The 15,234-nt window shown below is 39.9% G+C and overlaps 1 protein-coding gene across 3 annotated transcripts in view; it reads right to left on the reverse strand.

Moving 5' to 3' along the window:
• GALNT11 (polypeptide N-acetylgalactosaminyltransferase 11) overlaps window positions 1–15,234 on the reverse strand; it is a 40,264-nt gene that overhangs the window by 6,037 nt on the left and 18,993 nt on the right. For all 3 annotated transcript variants that reach the window (XR_006181822.1, XR_006181821.1, XM_042888633.1), the window contains exons 4-10: window positions 13,674–13,840; window positions 11,363–11,488; window positions 8,874–9,123; window positions 6,485–6,602; window positions 4,830–4,982; window positions 2,808–3,026; window positions 842–946 (exon numbers count right to left, since the gene is read on the reverse strand). Coding sequence is in view for 1 of the 3 variants with exons in the window: in XM_042888633.1 (XP_042744567.1) it covers window positions 842–946; window positions 2,808–3,026; window positions 4,830–4,982; window positions 6,485–6,602; window positions 8,874–9,123; window positions 11,363–11,488; window positions 13,674–13,840 (1,138 nt within the window). In the remaining 2 variants the exon portion in view is untranslated. The remainder of the gene's footprint in view (window positions 1–841; window positions 947–2,807; window positions 3,027–4,829; window positions 4,983–6,484; window positions 6,603–8,873; window positions 9,124–11,362; window positions 11,489–13,673; window positions 13,841–15,234) is intronic.

Here is a 15,234-nt window from a genome sequence, read left to right on the forward strand (position 1 = left end):
AGAGGGACACGGTTCAGTGGGGAAGTACTGGTGGTAGGTGGACAGTTGGACTAGATGTCTTGGAGGTCTTTTCAAAGCTTGGTGATTCTATGATCCCATTTATTTTGTGTCTTTGACTACTTTTCTCTTCAGATGAGATTTAGTTTTTAGACCTGAGTGCCATATGCTTCTAAACTGTAATGCTCTCACTATAGCTCTTAACTAGATAACAGTCTTTAAGGCATTAGGGACCTCTCTACCCTGGAGATTTTCTCCTCACCTTGAGTCCTGAATTTCTGTTGTCAGAAAGAAGTGGAACAGCAGTTTTTAATATCACTACATGAAGCCTCTATCATTGGATGTTCACATCCATTCCCAATTAAGCTCCAGAACAGCAATCTGCAGCCAAAGAACTTGCTAAATAGAAGGAATTCCAGGAAATTTAGAAAAAGCAACAAATCATTAATTCATTCCAAAGCAGAGCAGCAGAGCACTAGGGTAGTAGAACACAAAGAACAGTGGGCCAGGAAAAGGTTGCCTTGAATCTCAGTATAAGGAACAGACTGGAAGAGCTTCTACAAATTCTGAAGTGTCAGTCAGTAGATCACGAATCCCTCAGGAGCCACTTGAGGACAGTCTCCAGCCACATACGGAGATTCAGCCCACAAAGACAGGATTATAACATCCAACACTCAGTAGGTAGAACATTGAGCTCCACCATCTCCTTTGCCAGCCTTTTTTTTTTTTTTTTTTTTTTGAAAAAATACTCTGGAATCAGCCTGCTTGGTGATGAGATGTTACACCAGGGCATTTTGTCAGCAGGAAAACATATTGATATGGTTCACTACTCAAAATATCATACCTGGTTTTGATCATTGTAGTCGCACTCCCGAACCACCACCAGGCCTCCTTTCTGACTTGGGTGGCCCTGAGCAACCAGGCATTTGTTGGTTTGAAGGTGATACAGCTACAAAAGGAAAACAGTTTGATGAACAGGATAAGCAACAAACACCACATACCAAAGAGAACACATGGTAATGCTTTGGAAGCACTCAATGTGCTCACAAAGAAGAGCAATAGAAGGCCCTTTCTCCCTTTTAAAATACCATTTTGTTTTTCAAATTAATCTGGAGAAAAAGCCAGCATTCTCTAGTTCCATTTTGCTTTCCAATTCTTCCCTTGGATGATAGAAGTGCAATACACACAACTTGGCTCAGCACAAGTTTCTTTCCCTTTCTTGCTCTCTGCAGAAGCCTACAGTCCCATCAACTGAACAAATCTTTACTGCATTCTACTGCAGTTTAGCTTCAAAGAAGTCCCTCCCACAGCATCTCTTAATGAAACAAGACAAAGCTATTGAGAAAAGGAAGGTCTTAAACAGATGCGTCTCTGACATCATCTGCTTGCAAACTGATCCTCAAGAGCATTTACACAAATGAAGTCACAGTTGCTACAGATGAGGTAAGAAGGAAAAGGTTTAAACGCTCCTTAAATGCCCATTCCACTTCAAATACACCGTCTACCCAATTTTGTCCCACTCTGCATGTGTAGGAGATGGCAGGGCAACAGATCTGTCATGCACGCTGAAGTAATCATAGCCAATCTAGAGCTGGATAGAGAGTAAAAAAAATTTGCTGTCCTGAACTGGAGGCCAGGCTGGCTAATTAGCTAGTTGTGTTTTATTATGAAGACATAGATGCTTTGGCATTTGTACTGATTCCACAGAGTTTTATAAACCAAGACACTTCCAGTAATAAAAAGAACAAACTGCTCCACCACACTCTCATAATTAGAGAGCACAAAGACCGAGTAATGTTCTTCTCTAAAGAGAGTTTCTGGAAATAGCTGTCCCAAGACACACCAACTGCCTCCCCAAGCACACCATACTTCTCCTGTTCCCTCTACACATCTGAAACAAATTACAGAAAAGCTTCTAAGTTACATTTTCTTACACTCCAGAGACTTCTAGGAGTGGTTTAATTTCCATCATTCCTCACTCACAAGTAGGCTTTCAAATCATTACAGCTTTAAGATTTTTTTTTTCTTATAATTTTCCCTCCTTGTTTTTATTGGCCATGATGATCAGTATTTAATAACACTGTAAAGAACCATCCGGATCTGTGATCATTACAGCTCTTCCCAGCTGTCAAACCAGCATTTATCTCTGGACCTACTAGCTTCTGAGAATAAACTGGGATTTTGAGTGATTTATCCTGAAGAGCACAGCACACAGTGGTGACATTGGCTGATAGCTCTGTTCCACGTAGGCATGTGGAAGTAGTTCATAGAGACATCAGAGCCAGAGCTCTCGCACACGCAGTGCTGGGTATAACCCTGGAACCCTGAAGCATCAAGCTGAGGAACTGCATTTTTCAGTTGCAGTTGGGGGAAGCATTCATGCATACCCTAATAATTAACTTTACAACTTGACTGGGATTCAATTCTAAAAATACTGCACAAGCTGTGGCTTCCTAGGCAGCTGCTTCCAACCAAAAGGTAATGATATCAATAGGCCGCCCATGAGCTCTGGTCCTCCAGCCTGCATTCACTTGCAGCACTAGCAACTGTTCATATCTCCTTACTGCAGGCTGCACTACTACATGGAGCACGCTCCATCTCTACCTGATGCTTCCAATTACTGAGATAGGCAGGAATCTGCTAGCCATAACCTACGTGCAGACTAAATAGTGCAGTAAAAGATTATTTCCAGTTTGCTGCAGAACAAAAACTGCGTTCAGCATGAACAGGTCCGAGAAAATCTTTCAAAAAAAAAAAAAAAAAGAATATCTTAAGACAGACCTCTGTATTTTTAAGAAAGTTTATCTTACCCTTCCACGCTGGATTACTTTTGGTCGCTTTTGTGCTCTATTAATAAAAACTGGCTGTGGAGCTTTGGCATTGGGCCCGGATACTTGCATCTCAGGATAGATGTTATCTAAATACCACTTGAATGACTTGCAGTTCAATCTTTTTCTCAGTTCTACACGATCAGTTATATTTCCATAGTGCCTTGTCCTTAGCTCAGGTCTCAAAGCAAAATACTGCTCCTGTAGGTAGGGGGAAAAGGTTGAGGGAAGGGAAAGAGAGGAGAATTACAGATCAGTGAATTTTTACTTCTCCTGCTTGCAGAGCTCTCAAAGTTTCATTTCAGACAATTACATTTATCAATCTCGTCACAAAAATGAAAAGTTCTCGCAGAGTCTTTAATTTCAGCTGCTAATTACAGAACTCACAGAAGAAGTATGATATTTGCACATCAACTAGTTCACTAGATAAGACTTAAAAATCAGTTATAAGGGCACTGAGCTGCAATATTCTGCTGGATTAATCTCTATCAGACACCTGGACTTTGCCAACACATTTGGAATTACTTAGTGCCATCTCTGGCATAGAGACAGCAGACATCTCAAAACAGATGGCACATCTGTCCTTACCAACACCTTCGAGCACATGGATGCACACTGCTCTTTTAAAAGTAGAGGAAAATGAAACATTAAAAACAAGGGAATGTTGGACACCTCCAAGGAAGTTTGGAGATAGGCCAGCCCTTGTCATTAGGAATTGGTAAAAATTAGCTCTGTTACTCTACTTGCCTCTTTTGTGGTTGAAGTTCAAGTTTTAATATTTTACCTCTTCTGTATTTTTTATTTCCATCGTGTACATGAAAACTCAGATCATTTTAACAACCATCAAAACCAAAATTTACATTGTTGTTTCCCTTCCATTACGTAGTTTTATTTATTACATGTTGGTATTTGCTCATACCTGCAAAACAGCCCCCTGTCTTATCTTTGCTCGATTCACCTCACAATCACTTCAACAGACAAAAATATCTCCAAGCTTGCATTCCATCTGTAAATCTGTCATAATGACAGTCTCTGGCAACTATTATGGAATTAGATTACACATAGCTGGAAAAGGTTAGAACATAACTGTGCGATAAGAGACTGCAACAATCAGCAGTATATGTTCTCTTTGGACAAAGCACTATTGGATGGAAATAAAGAATCAATTCTAAGCTACAGAGAAAACCATCATAAATCACAAACTACTGTGCCCAGACACCAATAAGAGGGAAAGTGATAGATCAAGTCTACCAATGCATTATAAAAATGGAGAATGAAGATAAAAATTAACAACTCCTAATAGATTCCTCAAAGTGACAGAGTATCAAGACAAAGGATGGGCCTTGAAACATAAAACTTTAAGGAATATGAAGTTAAGAAAAATCTCTTCTACAGAAATTATGGGGACCACTGGAGCTGGCAATAAAGCCAATCCTATGCCCTCACAAGACAAATGCCCTCAAATACAACAGAGATGAGGGCTTCACACAATAGACGCATCTACTTTTAAAAGCATAGTGCCAGGTCTGAATACAGGGAAGAAACATTCTTGCCCTTGAATCCAAAAGTCAATCCCAATTGGCCTTACAGCGCTAGACAGATTAAGAATCAGACTGCTAATTGTAACAAAAAGCAAATAAATAACCAATGAAACTGCCATCTCACCAACATGGAAACTACCTAAAGGCATCCAGCTCCCACATGCAAGTGATTTGGACACAAAACAATGCTGAGCTTACAAGAAACCTACACATCTTTTACTTCATTAAAAAGGCATAATACTGAATCTCCCTCAAGCAGTAGCAGCAACAGGGGTGAAATTTCAACACTCAAAAGCAAAACCACAAGCTTACAGAGTTTAGGAATTCAGACCAAAATAAACATTAGGAAATCAGAATACAGAAGAAAGATCCCATTAGAAAGGCCAGGAGTCTTCATTGTGACACAGCCTTCAGACACGTAAGCCAGCTAATAAATATTTCATGTCCTAGAAATGTCTCTTACTTTGTATTCATCCATCCACACGTGTGCCAGCCTCAATGAATTATGAGCCATAGTGTCCTGTCCCCCTGGAGAGCCATAGGGACGTCTCTTACGGAAAATGTGTCCCACTCTGGAGCAGGGAATGATCAGAAGTCGACCCCCACACATCCAAATCTGTCCACAGAAAAGCAGAGCACAGCTTACCATGTGCATACTGAGAAGGCTCGCTTCTTCCTCACCTTCAAGAGATTTTTCAGTAGGTTTATGCGCAATACAACATAATTGTCAGCAATGTTTTCTACATGCCAGGCTTTCTGATAAGTTAGTTATTAGATCTTTGGGTTGGAGAAAGAAACATTTCAGTCATGCCATCACTTCTTCCACTCACAACATCATGGCCTTCTCAGAACAGGCAGTATGCTATTCCTAAATGATATGGTTCTAATGACCTATTAGAAAATTCTGAAACGTTTGGGCTGGGATTTACCTTGTAGGTTAAGAAAACTGACATGAGAATTGCATCTCCATGGCTCCACAACAAACAACATACAAGTAGGTCAGTCAATGTCATCAAGAGAGCAGTTTGTAATCAAATCACTTAAACTCTGCCTGGATAAGATAACGACTAATTTTCACTATTCCCAACTCTTCCCAACGGAGACAGAGCTTCCAGACCTTGGAACTGCATATACTCCTCAGTTAATCTGCTCTTACTCCACACTCTATTCTGTACTAAAAACATGGAAAATATTCCATACACAACTCTGTAAAATAACTCAAATTCATGATTACTTGTTCTTATTTTTTTAATTCCAATCTCAGTTTCTCTAATATCTCAATTTGTCAGATTTCTCTGAAGTTTATGAGTATGTGGTTAGTGTTTGCTTTTTTTGTTTGTTTGCTCTTGCTTTGGAGGTGGTATTTTTGTTTGTTTGTTTTCACTTTCCTCTGATCCCCTTCTTGTATTTCCCATGGTTGCATCTCATTTCTGAGCAGATCCTCATCACATCTGCTGATGAATCCATGCCACAGAAGCAAAGAATAAAAACATGGCACTGAGCACGAAAAGCTGTTTTCTATCAGGGGAGTGACAGTGAAGAGGAGAAAATAAAGCAATCCCAATGAAGCATCACTTTCAAATCTCTTGTTAATGATTTTCTTCATATTTTTTCCAACCAATATGATGTGTTTTTTTTGTGAGTTAAGAGTACAGCAGAAGTTTTACATTCCCATGCCCTCAAAATGGAGTTTGAAAAGCACCACAAGCTAAGGAAATATAACTTTACATACTGCCTACACTGCTGTTAGCCACGTGTATCTTCAACCTATCTGCAGAATTCATTAACTGTTTGTATAAACCATTTTCATAAATATGTGATTACTCTTTTCTGTGTATGTCTAGTATTATTTCTAGTGATTTATTTCCAGTATCATGAAAAATTTAGCCAAACAAAGAAAAAAAATTCAAGTATGAGCTCAAAATTCTTTTCAATTTTCCTATTAAAACTTGACCTGAAAGTTATTATAAAGGTTAGTGTGCTAGAGGCATCCCTCCTAGGAACAAAAGCACTGGTTTGTGCGTGCAAACAGCTATTCCAGTGCTACTACTACACTGTATAGAGGAAGAGAAGCCAGACACTGAGATTCATACTCCAATACACACAAAGTGAGAGTACCCGAAAAGATATCTCCAGATTTTCTCCTCCCCAGATGTCCATGCCACTGTCATACTGTCCAAGCTCATTAAAGTACTCACGGTCCATGGCAAACAGGCCTCCAGCCATAGTGGGTGATCTAAAACGGAACAGTGAAAGCTGGTCAATGCTTTAAGCAAGAAGAGGGATTTCAGCTGAACTGGTTAAAAAAAGCTTGCATTTAGACCTGCAATTTTTAGCTGATGATTTCCACTTTCTGCAGGATTTCAGTTCCATAGTCTCTCCCTGTGATCTTTCACTATTGATGTACCCATAAAACCATATTTCCTCATATAGTGAACTCAAGGCAGAAGGATGGAACAGAAAGAGAAACAAACTGCTGTCTCTCCATTCAAAAAATAGCAAACACCTGTGCAGGTTTGAATTCCATTTAGTTTTCTAAATTGAGAATTAGGAGCCATGTTTAATTAGCTGCTGGTAAAGACAGATCATCTTCCTACAATCACAAATGCAATCACAATGCAGTTACAATGATGTGTGTTTATCTTCCTCTTACAGGAGGGATTTATACTGACTGGGCTTGATTGAACAGCAGAAAAAAGAGCAGAATCCAGAGGGCACATTAATAAGATCAAGAAATAATACCCTAGTTAAGCAAAAGAAGATCAAAACTTCAGTCATACAAGCCAAGCAGCCTGCTAAAATACATGGTACTCTACCTCAGAGGATTCAAGTACCAGGAGCAGCACTGCTTCATCATCAATGCTGTGGTCAGTTGGTAAAGTCATTGATAAGTATTTGAGTTTCTGTACTTGCACACACGTTCTTATTGGAGTTTCCCAGTTTTCTACCTTGCCTGAGCACTCCTAGAATGGCCATCTATTTCACAGAAACCTCACTTTTTCCATCCCTGACATCAAAATATTACAAAACTCTCCAGATCATAAAATGTAAGACTTTCCATTTGATGGAAAGCCATTCTCAAAGGCTAAACAGCAAACTTGCTTCTCTGTCAAAGCAAGCAGAGTATGTATGAGAAGTCCTTTTCACACTCAGAAAATGATCTCCTTAGAGGACAAGGCTACCATTAAGTATAAAGTCCCCTGCCTCTTCACAGGAGATTTTCCTAAAAGTGAGCTGAAGTGAAGCTGAGCACTTGAAAACTTCAAGTGAAGTGAAGGAAGGCAACAGCAATGCTGAACACAGTGAGAACTGATCTCCAGGTATGCCCCAAGTAACCTTTGAGAAAGATTCCAAATAGAATATAGATTTTAAGTCTATCTATGACTGTTCCTTATTCATATTCCCCCAATCCACCCATTTCCTTCAGAAACTGCTACAGCAACACTCCCCATACAAGCCAGTCAAGCTGTTCAGTAACAGAAAGTTTCCTGGCTTCTCAGACAATGAATGGGAATGCTTTTGTTCTTGTACCTGAGCTGTGTGTGTCTACTGCTTAAGAAAGGCGTCTACTAAAATCAGTTTATAAGAGTTACGGCTCCAGTAAGAACCAGATATTGCCATTCTGTACAGGTCAGACAGCCACGAATGGTTAAAAGGCTAAGGAGGATGTTCTCACAGCCCCACGCTAAATCTTACTAAGACTTTTGTTTCAGAATGGTATTCATGCTATCCAGACCACAGAAATAAGGACAGGATTCCAAAAAGCTATCTGGGACATTTGCCATATTGTGCAAAGACAGAACTGTTTTGAAGACGGCCTTCATGTCCCTGTGCATTCATTTACAAAGCTTTATGACAAAATAAAAGTTCAAACAAAGCATTAAACCTTTTTCCCTGCTCAAATGAGAAAACAAAATCCAAATAGGAAAAAAAACATTGACACAGAAGATAAGCAAATACTGCATCCTACCCCATCAGTTATGAAATCACCTTCACATTGCCATAAAAATGCATTTTCCCAGACTAGCAATTCTTTGGCATTTCACCACAGGAAGTCCAGAGCCTGTGAGCTCTAGTGGAATAGCCAGGCAGCTACTAGAGACAAGATCACATCAAAATTACGATCATTAAGCCAAAAACATCAAATTGGAAACGAACACTGGCAGGTGGGTTAAATCTGTCAGATAATTTCACCATTAATAGAGAGCACAAGCTCTTTAAGACTTGTGCCTTCAGCAAAATCTGCTAATATGCTGCTGCTTTTCTCCCTAAAGAGGGTACCTTCTTAATCAACTAATACATGATTAAATACTAGAAACAGAAGTGAAATAGGTAGTAGAAAATAAAACTACTTCTGGGCAACATAATAAAGAGAAATAGTTGATAGGTCAGGCATCTGCTTCTAAAGCTGCATGCTCAGATACATTTCATAACACCTCAAAGTGCTCCTGAGCACCCATACATTACACAGAGCTGACTGCTGCACACCATGCAAGAGCAGCCTTACTTGATTGGAGCAGTGGCTCCCTCAGGACCTTCAAGCTCTGACAAAGGAACAAGATCCCACTTAAAGTGCAGGCCCCAGTTAAACCCTCCACGCACAACTGGGGAAGAGCTGTAGGTAAGTGTGTCAGCACTGATGATGTCAATCACAGGGCACACCACAGTCCTGCGGTCTTCTTTGATTGGAGTCAGCAGAGGTTGCAGCCACATCTCATTTACCTCACAGTGACTGTCCAGGAAAACCAGCACTTTTCCTACAAAGGCCAAAAAACACAAAACATAAAGACTTGAGGTAACATGAAATACACAAACATGTGCAATTGGAGCTGCAGAGTATCAGCAGTATCCTCACAACTCTGAGTAACAGAAGGGAAATGCCATCTTCACTCAGAAGGGTGGAAGAACTAGACAGCACTGGGATTAGTTCAGTCACTAAAGCAGAAGGTAGATCCTGGCTATCACACATTATGAACTGCTTAAAATAGGCATCAGGTATCACACTCAGACCAAGCACAACTGCTGTACTTTAAAAGGAACATCAGAACTCTCAGAGACTAGAGATAGACCTGTTCTGAAGAGGAGCACCTTCTATGCATGAACAAGACTACAGAGGCAGACAGAGATGACAGTTACTGGGCTGGATGAACCATCCTTGTGACAAAGCTGCTTTTGTCCATTGACTGTAATCACCTTAAGCTTCCTTCATATCACACTTCAGCACTGACTGCTGTAGCTAAGATCTGTGAGTTTTAAGCCGAGCCATTCTGACAAATTAATCTGCATTCATTCAAGACACAGATGACAGCACTTCAATTCCTGAACGTAAAGTAATGCAGAAAAATCTCTACATTTCACTAGCTTTAGTTATCGTGGATCCAGACCTTGAAAAGGAGAGCAAATGCCCTGATGTGGCACAGCCAGACCCACCAGTATGAGACCAACCAACAAGTCCTGTCAGGTCTATCAGATTACCTGCCATGATCAGAGAGGATAATTTGGCTCCTGAGAGGTTCAGCTAGTCTAAGAAATCTGAACTTTAACTGCATAACGTTAGAATAACATTAAATTTACATAATGTGGAAAAAATGGAAAAGAGCTTTAAAAAAAACACTTAGACAAGTTATGTCTGTGTGTTTCTATTAACAACAGGCAATTTTTGACTGAGGGGAAAAGCAGACTCCAAAAGTTCAGAGGAGCAGTAAAATGACTTAAGATTACACTAACACAAGCGGGTCCAAGCACAGTTTACAAGATGTAAGCACAATTTTCTCTCTGGATTATGCCATTACAATGCTAATGAGGAAACACCAATTACAATATTTTAGCCACCAATCAAAATTATTTGAGAAGTCCTCTATACTTCCTCATGCAACAAAGGCTTAACAAGGAAGTACATTAAGGTAAATGGCACAGTACACATGAAGGACCAGACACAGTTTATCCCAATTAGCACTCACTACAACAACAGAAAAGCTTCTGTGAGAATCATTACAGTTAAATGGTGATTCAGAAGGCACCTCTGAGTTTACTGTGGTAAGAAAGCAGATTGTCATTTGGGGGCAATAATGCCCACATGAAACATGCTGAGGATACTTTGACAACTCAATACCCAGGGCAGAGGGAGGCACTCCTCAAACACAGATCCTTCAATCAAGAATAAGGTAAATTACTCACTGCCTCACTAAATGTAGTCAAGCATTGTTTTTGACTATTTCACTGACCCATTCTAAATAATCAACTCATTTTTATTATTCACTTATTAAAAATGAGTTTATACAGGAAGGAAGAAAAGCATAAATCAATACTTAGATAAGAGTAAAAAGATATTAAAATCTGCTTCCAGATTTGCCAAGTCATTGCTTGGGTGATTTGGAAAAAAGTCTACTCCCCTCTTACACAGCAGAAATTTCCTTTTTTTTTTTTAAAAAAAAAAAAACAAAACACCATTTTACCAAATTACAAACCATAAAAACATCTTTATTACATCTACATTACATTTTCACTAAAACAAAAAACAAATCTTTCTTGCTCCTTCTAATGAAGTCGTTAGGAGAGCTAAGTCATTAGGAAAGTAACAAAAACCTCAGATGAGGAGTAATTCGGCAAAACTAGGAGGAAATACAGAAGACTTTCTGTAGAACACTGTCAATATCATCATGCAAACATTTATTAATTAACATTAGTTAAGGTCTCCAATCACCATCATATAGGTATCAACCAATAGACTTCATATAGCTGTTGTAATGTAGTTTAACAGAGTCGCTGACATGCTGAAACTATTTAACACTTTACACCTGAAGTAGTGTTAACCAAATTTTTCCTCCCCCAGCTTCAGTTGTGCAGCTTAGAAATTGGCATAACAGACACCTTTGCAGTGGGGTAAAGCAATTGCATGTCAAACACTCAGCATCTGAAAAAGCTGCATCACAGAAAGAGAAGAGTCACTAAAATAAGGTCAGAGTATGCAAAGAAAGGAGAAACAAGAAAGTATACCTGTAGCATGAGAGGCTCCAATCATCCTTCCTCGAATCAAACCTTCCCGCTTCTCATTTCTTACTAGTTTTGTTGTTTTAGGAAGCTGAGTTTTAACATATTCAACCAAGTCTTTCTTCAAGTCAGCTGGAAGGAGAACATAAGATCAACAACAGCATGGATGCTTTGGGAGAGTTTTGTTTCAAGCCCCAAGATGTTCAAATCGGGGCTAAATATTAAGCTGCAGTTTCTTGAATGAAGACTGGATTGCTATCATTTTGCAAAGCCTTTACTACAATATCGTTCAAGTTAATGGGAAAGAACAGACTCAGTGCTAAAAGGAATTACCACTGCTAAAAAAATAAGTTTAAGGTCATTATATGAGGAGATAACATTTCTCTTCCTAAATTCTTAATGCAGACTGTCAAAAACAGTAAGAGTAATGAAAGTCCTTTCACTCACACAAAGCGATTTAAATTATGTTCCACATACTGAAACAAATACTGACACTTGAAAAGCACAATAACACATTTCATCCTTTGTACCTTCTGACTCAACAGCAGATAAACAGAATTACAAACACCCCTCACAGGTAGTTCCTTTTCTGAAATTCAAAATAATCATTCAAACTGACCACTTAGTGATAAAAGGGGAAAAGTTTCAAATTAAAAGAGCTGAGATACAAGGAAATAGTTTTGTTTTTTTACAGTAAGGGTTGTGAAGCACTGGAATTAAGAGCAACGTTGACAAGCACATGCTTTTGAAAGAGAGCAAAGTTAACTGAAGTATATGAACACCCTGCCTTGCCTGTCCCTTCTGAATGGCCTAGAACACTACACCATGGCACATCAGTCACAGGATTCACATATCCCTCTGTTGTTGTAGTTCAGGGACTTGCTTGCTCCTCATACTGCATACATTGGCGTTATACTGGTTGTTTCACCAATAAGACTAATCGTTCTCTAAAAATAGCATCTTCTCCCATCCTTAGCTGCAGAACATACTCATTAACAGCCAGAAAGGCAAGAATAACAACTCAATGCTTTGAATCTAATTTGGCCTTTGAATTAGGTAACAGGCCAGAAGAGTGATGGCATTACTCCTAAACAGACATTAACCAAATGCGTAACTATATTCAAAAAAGAGAGGGTTTTGAAGTAAGCTTAGATTTGAAAATGAAGGATATCAAACTTGAAAATAACAATTTGCACAAGAGACTTGTAGCAGGGAGTGCTTATTGCTTCCAAAGAACAAAAGAACAAAAGTTATTAAGCATTATGCTTACTTATCAGCAAGGATGTTTGACCTCTTTTCTCCACATCTTAACATTTGACCTGACCTCACAGACAGAAAATAGCTGCACAACAAGAGAATTTAATTCTACAAGAGATGATGCATCTCAGTCTCACAAAGCAAGTGAGACCTTAACTTGGAAACCAAATATGAGATAAAGAAAGGTCCTGTGTACTAAAGAGATTAAAAATCATTTTAAAAAATGCACAAAATTTTGGACTTATATAGAGGCAGGCAACTAGCACAATCCTCCTTGCAAGTCCTGCTGGACTAACGCATTCCTCAACTGGCATACAACTATTTGAGACACCAAACCACTGGATTATGTCTGTTTTTGCCTTTTGCTTTGTGTAAGAGAAAAATGCTGGAGCATCAATCTTTCAAGAGTACTGAAGTTCTGCAAGGTCTTCCCCTCTGGGGCATGGCTTGGTGGAGATGGCTGCTCCACAAAGAGCCAGCAACAGCTACTCTTAGGGCGGCCACAAGGGGCTGTGCAAGAGCCATGCAGAACCCTTCCAGCAAAGGCTGAGCTCTGCTCCAGCTCTGATCCGATGGAGCACTCCATCGTCCTGAAATATCAAACAAGTATTAAAAAAACAAGGCATTGTTTCCATAGTGCCACATCCACTTATCTGTGAGGCCTCAGCAGGGATTATGTGCATTCAATGCCTTTCAGAAGCGTTCACAGGCAGGATTGGCCCAAGAAATTTGCTAAAAGAGTTATCTGCTCTGAACACTTGACTAACCTGGACACCTCTTGTTATTAGCTTCAAAAACCAGTTTCTGAATGCTGAAATCCATATAATGCAAAGAATGCAAAGATCATCAGGAAAATGGCACATTAGGAAAGTGTCAAAGTGGATATAATTCTGGACATAATGGAATATCTTGCATCTGTAGTGGCTAGGACTTTTCAAGTATAGATAGCAGTAACAACTAGTTTTACAGGTTCTACATTCAGACTGGTAGTAAAGCACAGGAAGATTCAGGAAAGCTGAGAAGTGCAAGCTCTGACTGAAATATTTCCAAAAGTTCTCACCCAGTTCACTGTTGTCATCCACCAAAATAATTTCATGAAGAAGGTGTGCAGGAGTGCGATCCAGGACACTGTGCACTGTGCGAAGCAGGGCAGAAAGTGCTTCATTGTAGAAACAGATGATAACACTGGCAAATGGCAGATCAGAAGGGTAGGATTTCTCTCTACACCTGCAAACAAATATAGTACTTATCTTGTTATCTGGGATCTCCAAAGGGCTACTGTCACTCTTTAAATGTCGTAAGGTGCTTATATCCAAGTTAGTTAATGTCTACAGGATTAAGCATAGTAAGTTACTCTCCACATAAATGCAAGCTTACAATTAGCACTGCTACTTGATAGAAAAAATATGATGGATTGTAGTGGGAAGGAGAATAACAGATCCTTAAGACATAACAAGAGTAAATAGTAAAGGCTTATTTCAGCTATCAAAACGCTGCCCAGCACTCTAAGGTGGCTCAGGTATGTATAAGAATGGCTCCCCAGTACAAGAAAGACAGGGATCTCTTGGAAAGAGTCCAGCGGAGGGCCACGAAGATGGTGAGGGGACTGGAGCATCTCTCCTATGAGGAAAGGCTGAGTGAACTGGGTCTGTTCAGCCTTGAGAAAAGGAGACTGAGAGGGGACCTGATCCAGGTCTATAAATATCTAAGGTGTGGGGGGCAGAATGGCGAGGCCGGACTCTTTTCAGTGGTGAGTGGAGACAGGACAAGGGGAAATGGCTGGAAACTGCAGCATAGGAAGTTCCGCACAAACACGCGCAAGAACTTCTTTACAGTGAGGTGACGGAGCACTGGAACAGGCTGCCCAGGGAGGGGTGGAGTCTCCTTCTCTGGAGATGTTCAAGACCTGCCTGGATGCCTACCTGTGCGACCTACTGTAGGGAACCTGCTTTGGCAGGGGGGTTGGACTCGATGATCTCTGGAGGTCCCTTCCAACCCCTACAATTCTGTGATTCTGTGTAATTATGACAAATACATTTATTGCCCAGCCAGCGGAGAGCTGGTTGGATATTTGAAAGTATCTCCAGTAGTGCTAAATACTTGTTTAGAGAACCAAACACTGGGATTCAGCCCGCAGATGAAGACACTCAAATCTGGTCAATACTATCAGTGAAGTCAAGACAGCATTCAGCTCACCCTGAGGCAGAGAAGTGCATTTTGTTAGCTGAAGAGCTGTGTATGCTCCATTAACTACATTGACTGGATCTCTGCTAAATGTAATAACAGTAGAGACAACTGACTAACATGCAGATAACTAAATTAGGCATCTTAAGCTCCTCGCTGAATCTCTCTCAAAGCCGAAGTTCATTCTACTTATCTTCAAATTTTATCTATAACCTCCAATAGGCTACAGTATCACAGATTAATGCCATTTGAAGATGCCAGGCATGAGGGAATCCAACAAAAATAAGGAAAACCATAAATGGAAACAGTGGTATACAAAAGCAGCCTTCACTGACTTGGAATGAATTCAGCTCTTGGGAAGGATTTCAGCAAGTACGATTCATTACCTTGACCCACACCACAGCAACCACTAGAAAAACAGAAGCAGACTTATTTAT

Source organism: Lagopus leucura, unplaced genomic scaffold, assembly GCF_019238085.1.
Source record: "Lagopus leucura isolate 7727_CA_CO unplaced genomic scaffold, USGS_WTPT01 Super-Scaffold_100157, whole genome shotgun sequence".
NCBI lineage: Eukaryota > Metazoa > Chordata > Aves > Galliformes > Phasianidae > Lagopus > Lagopus leucura.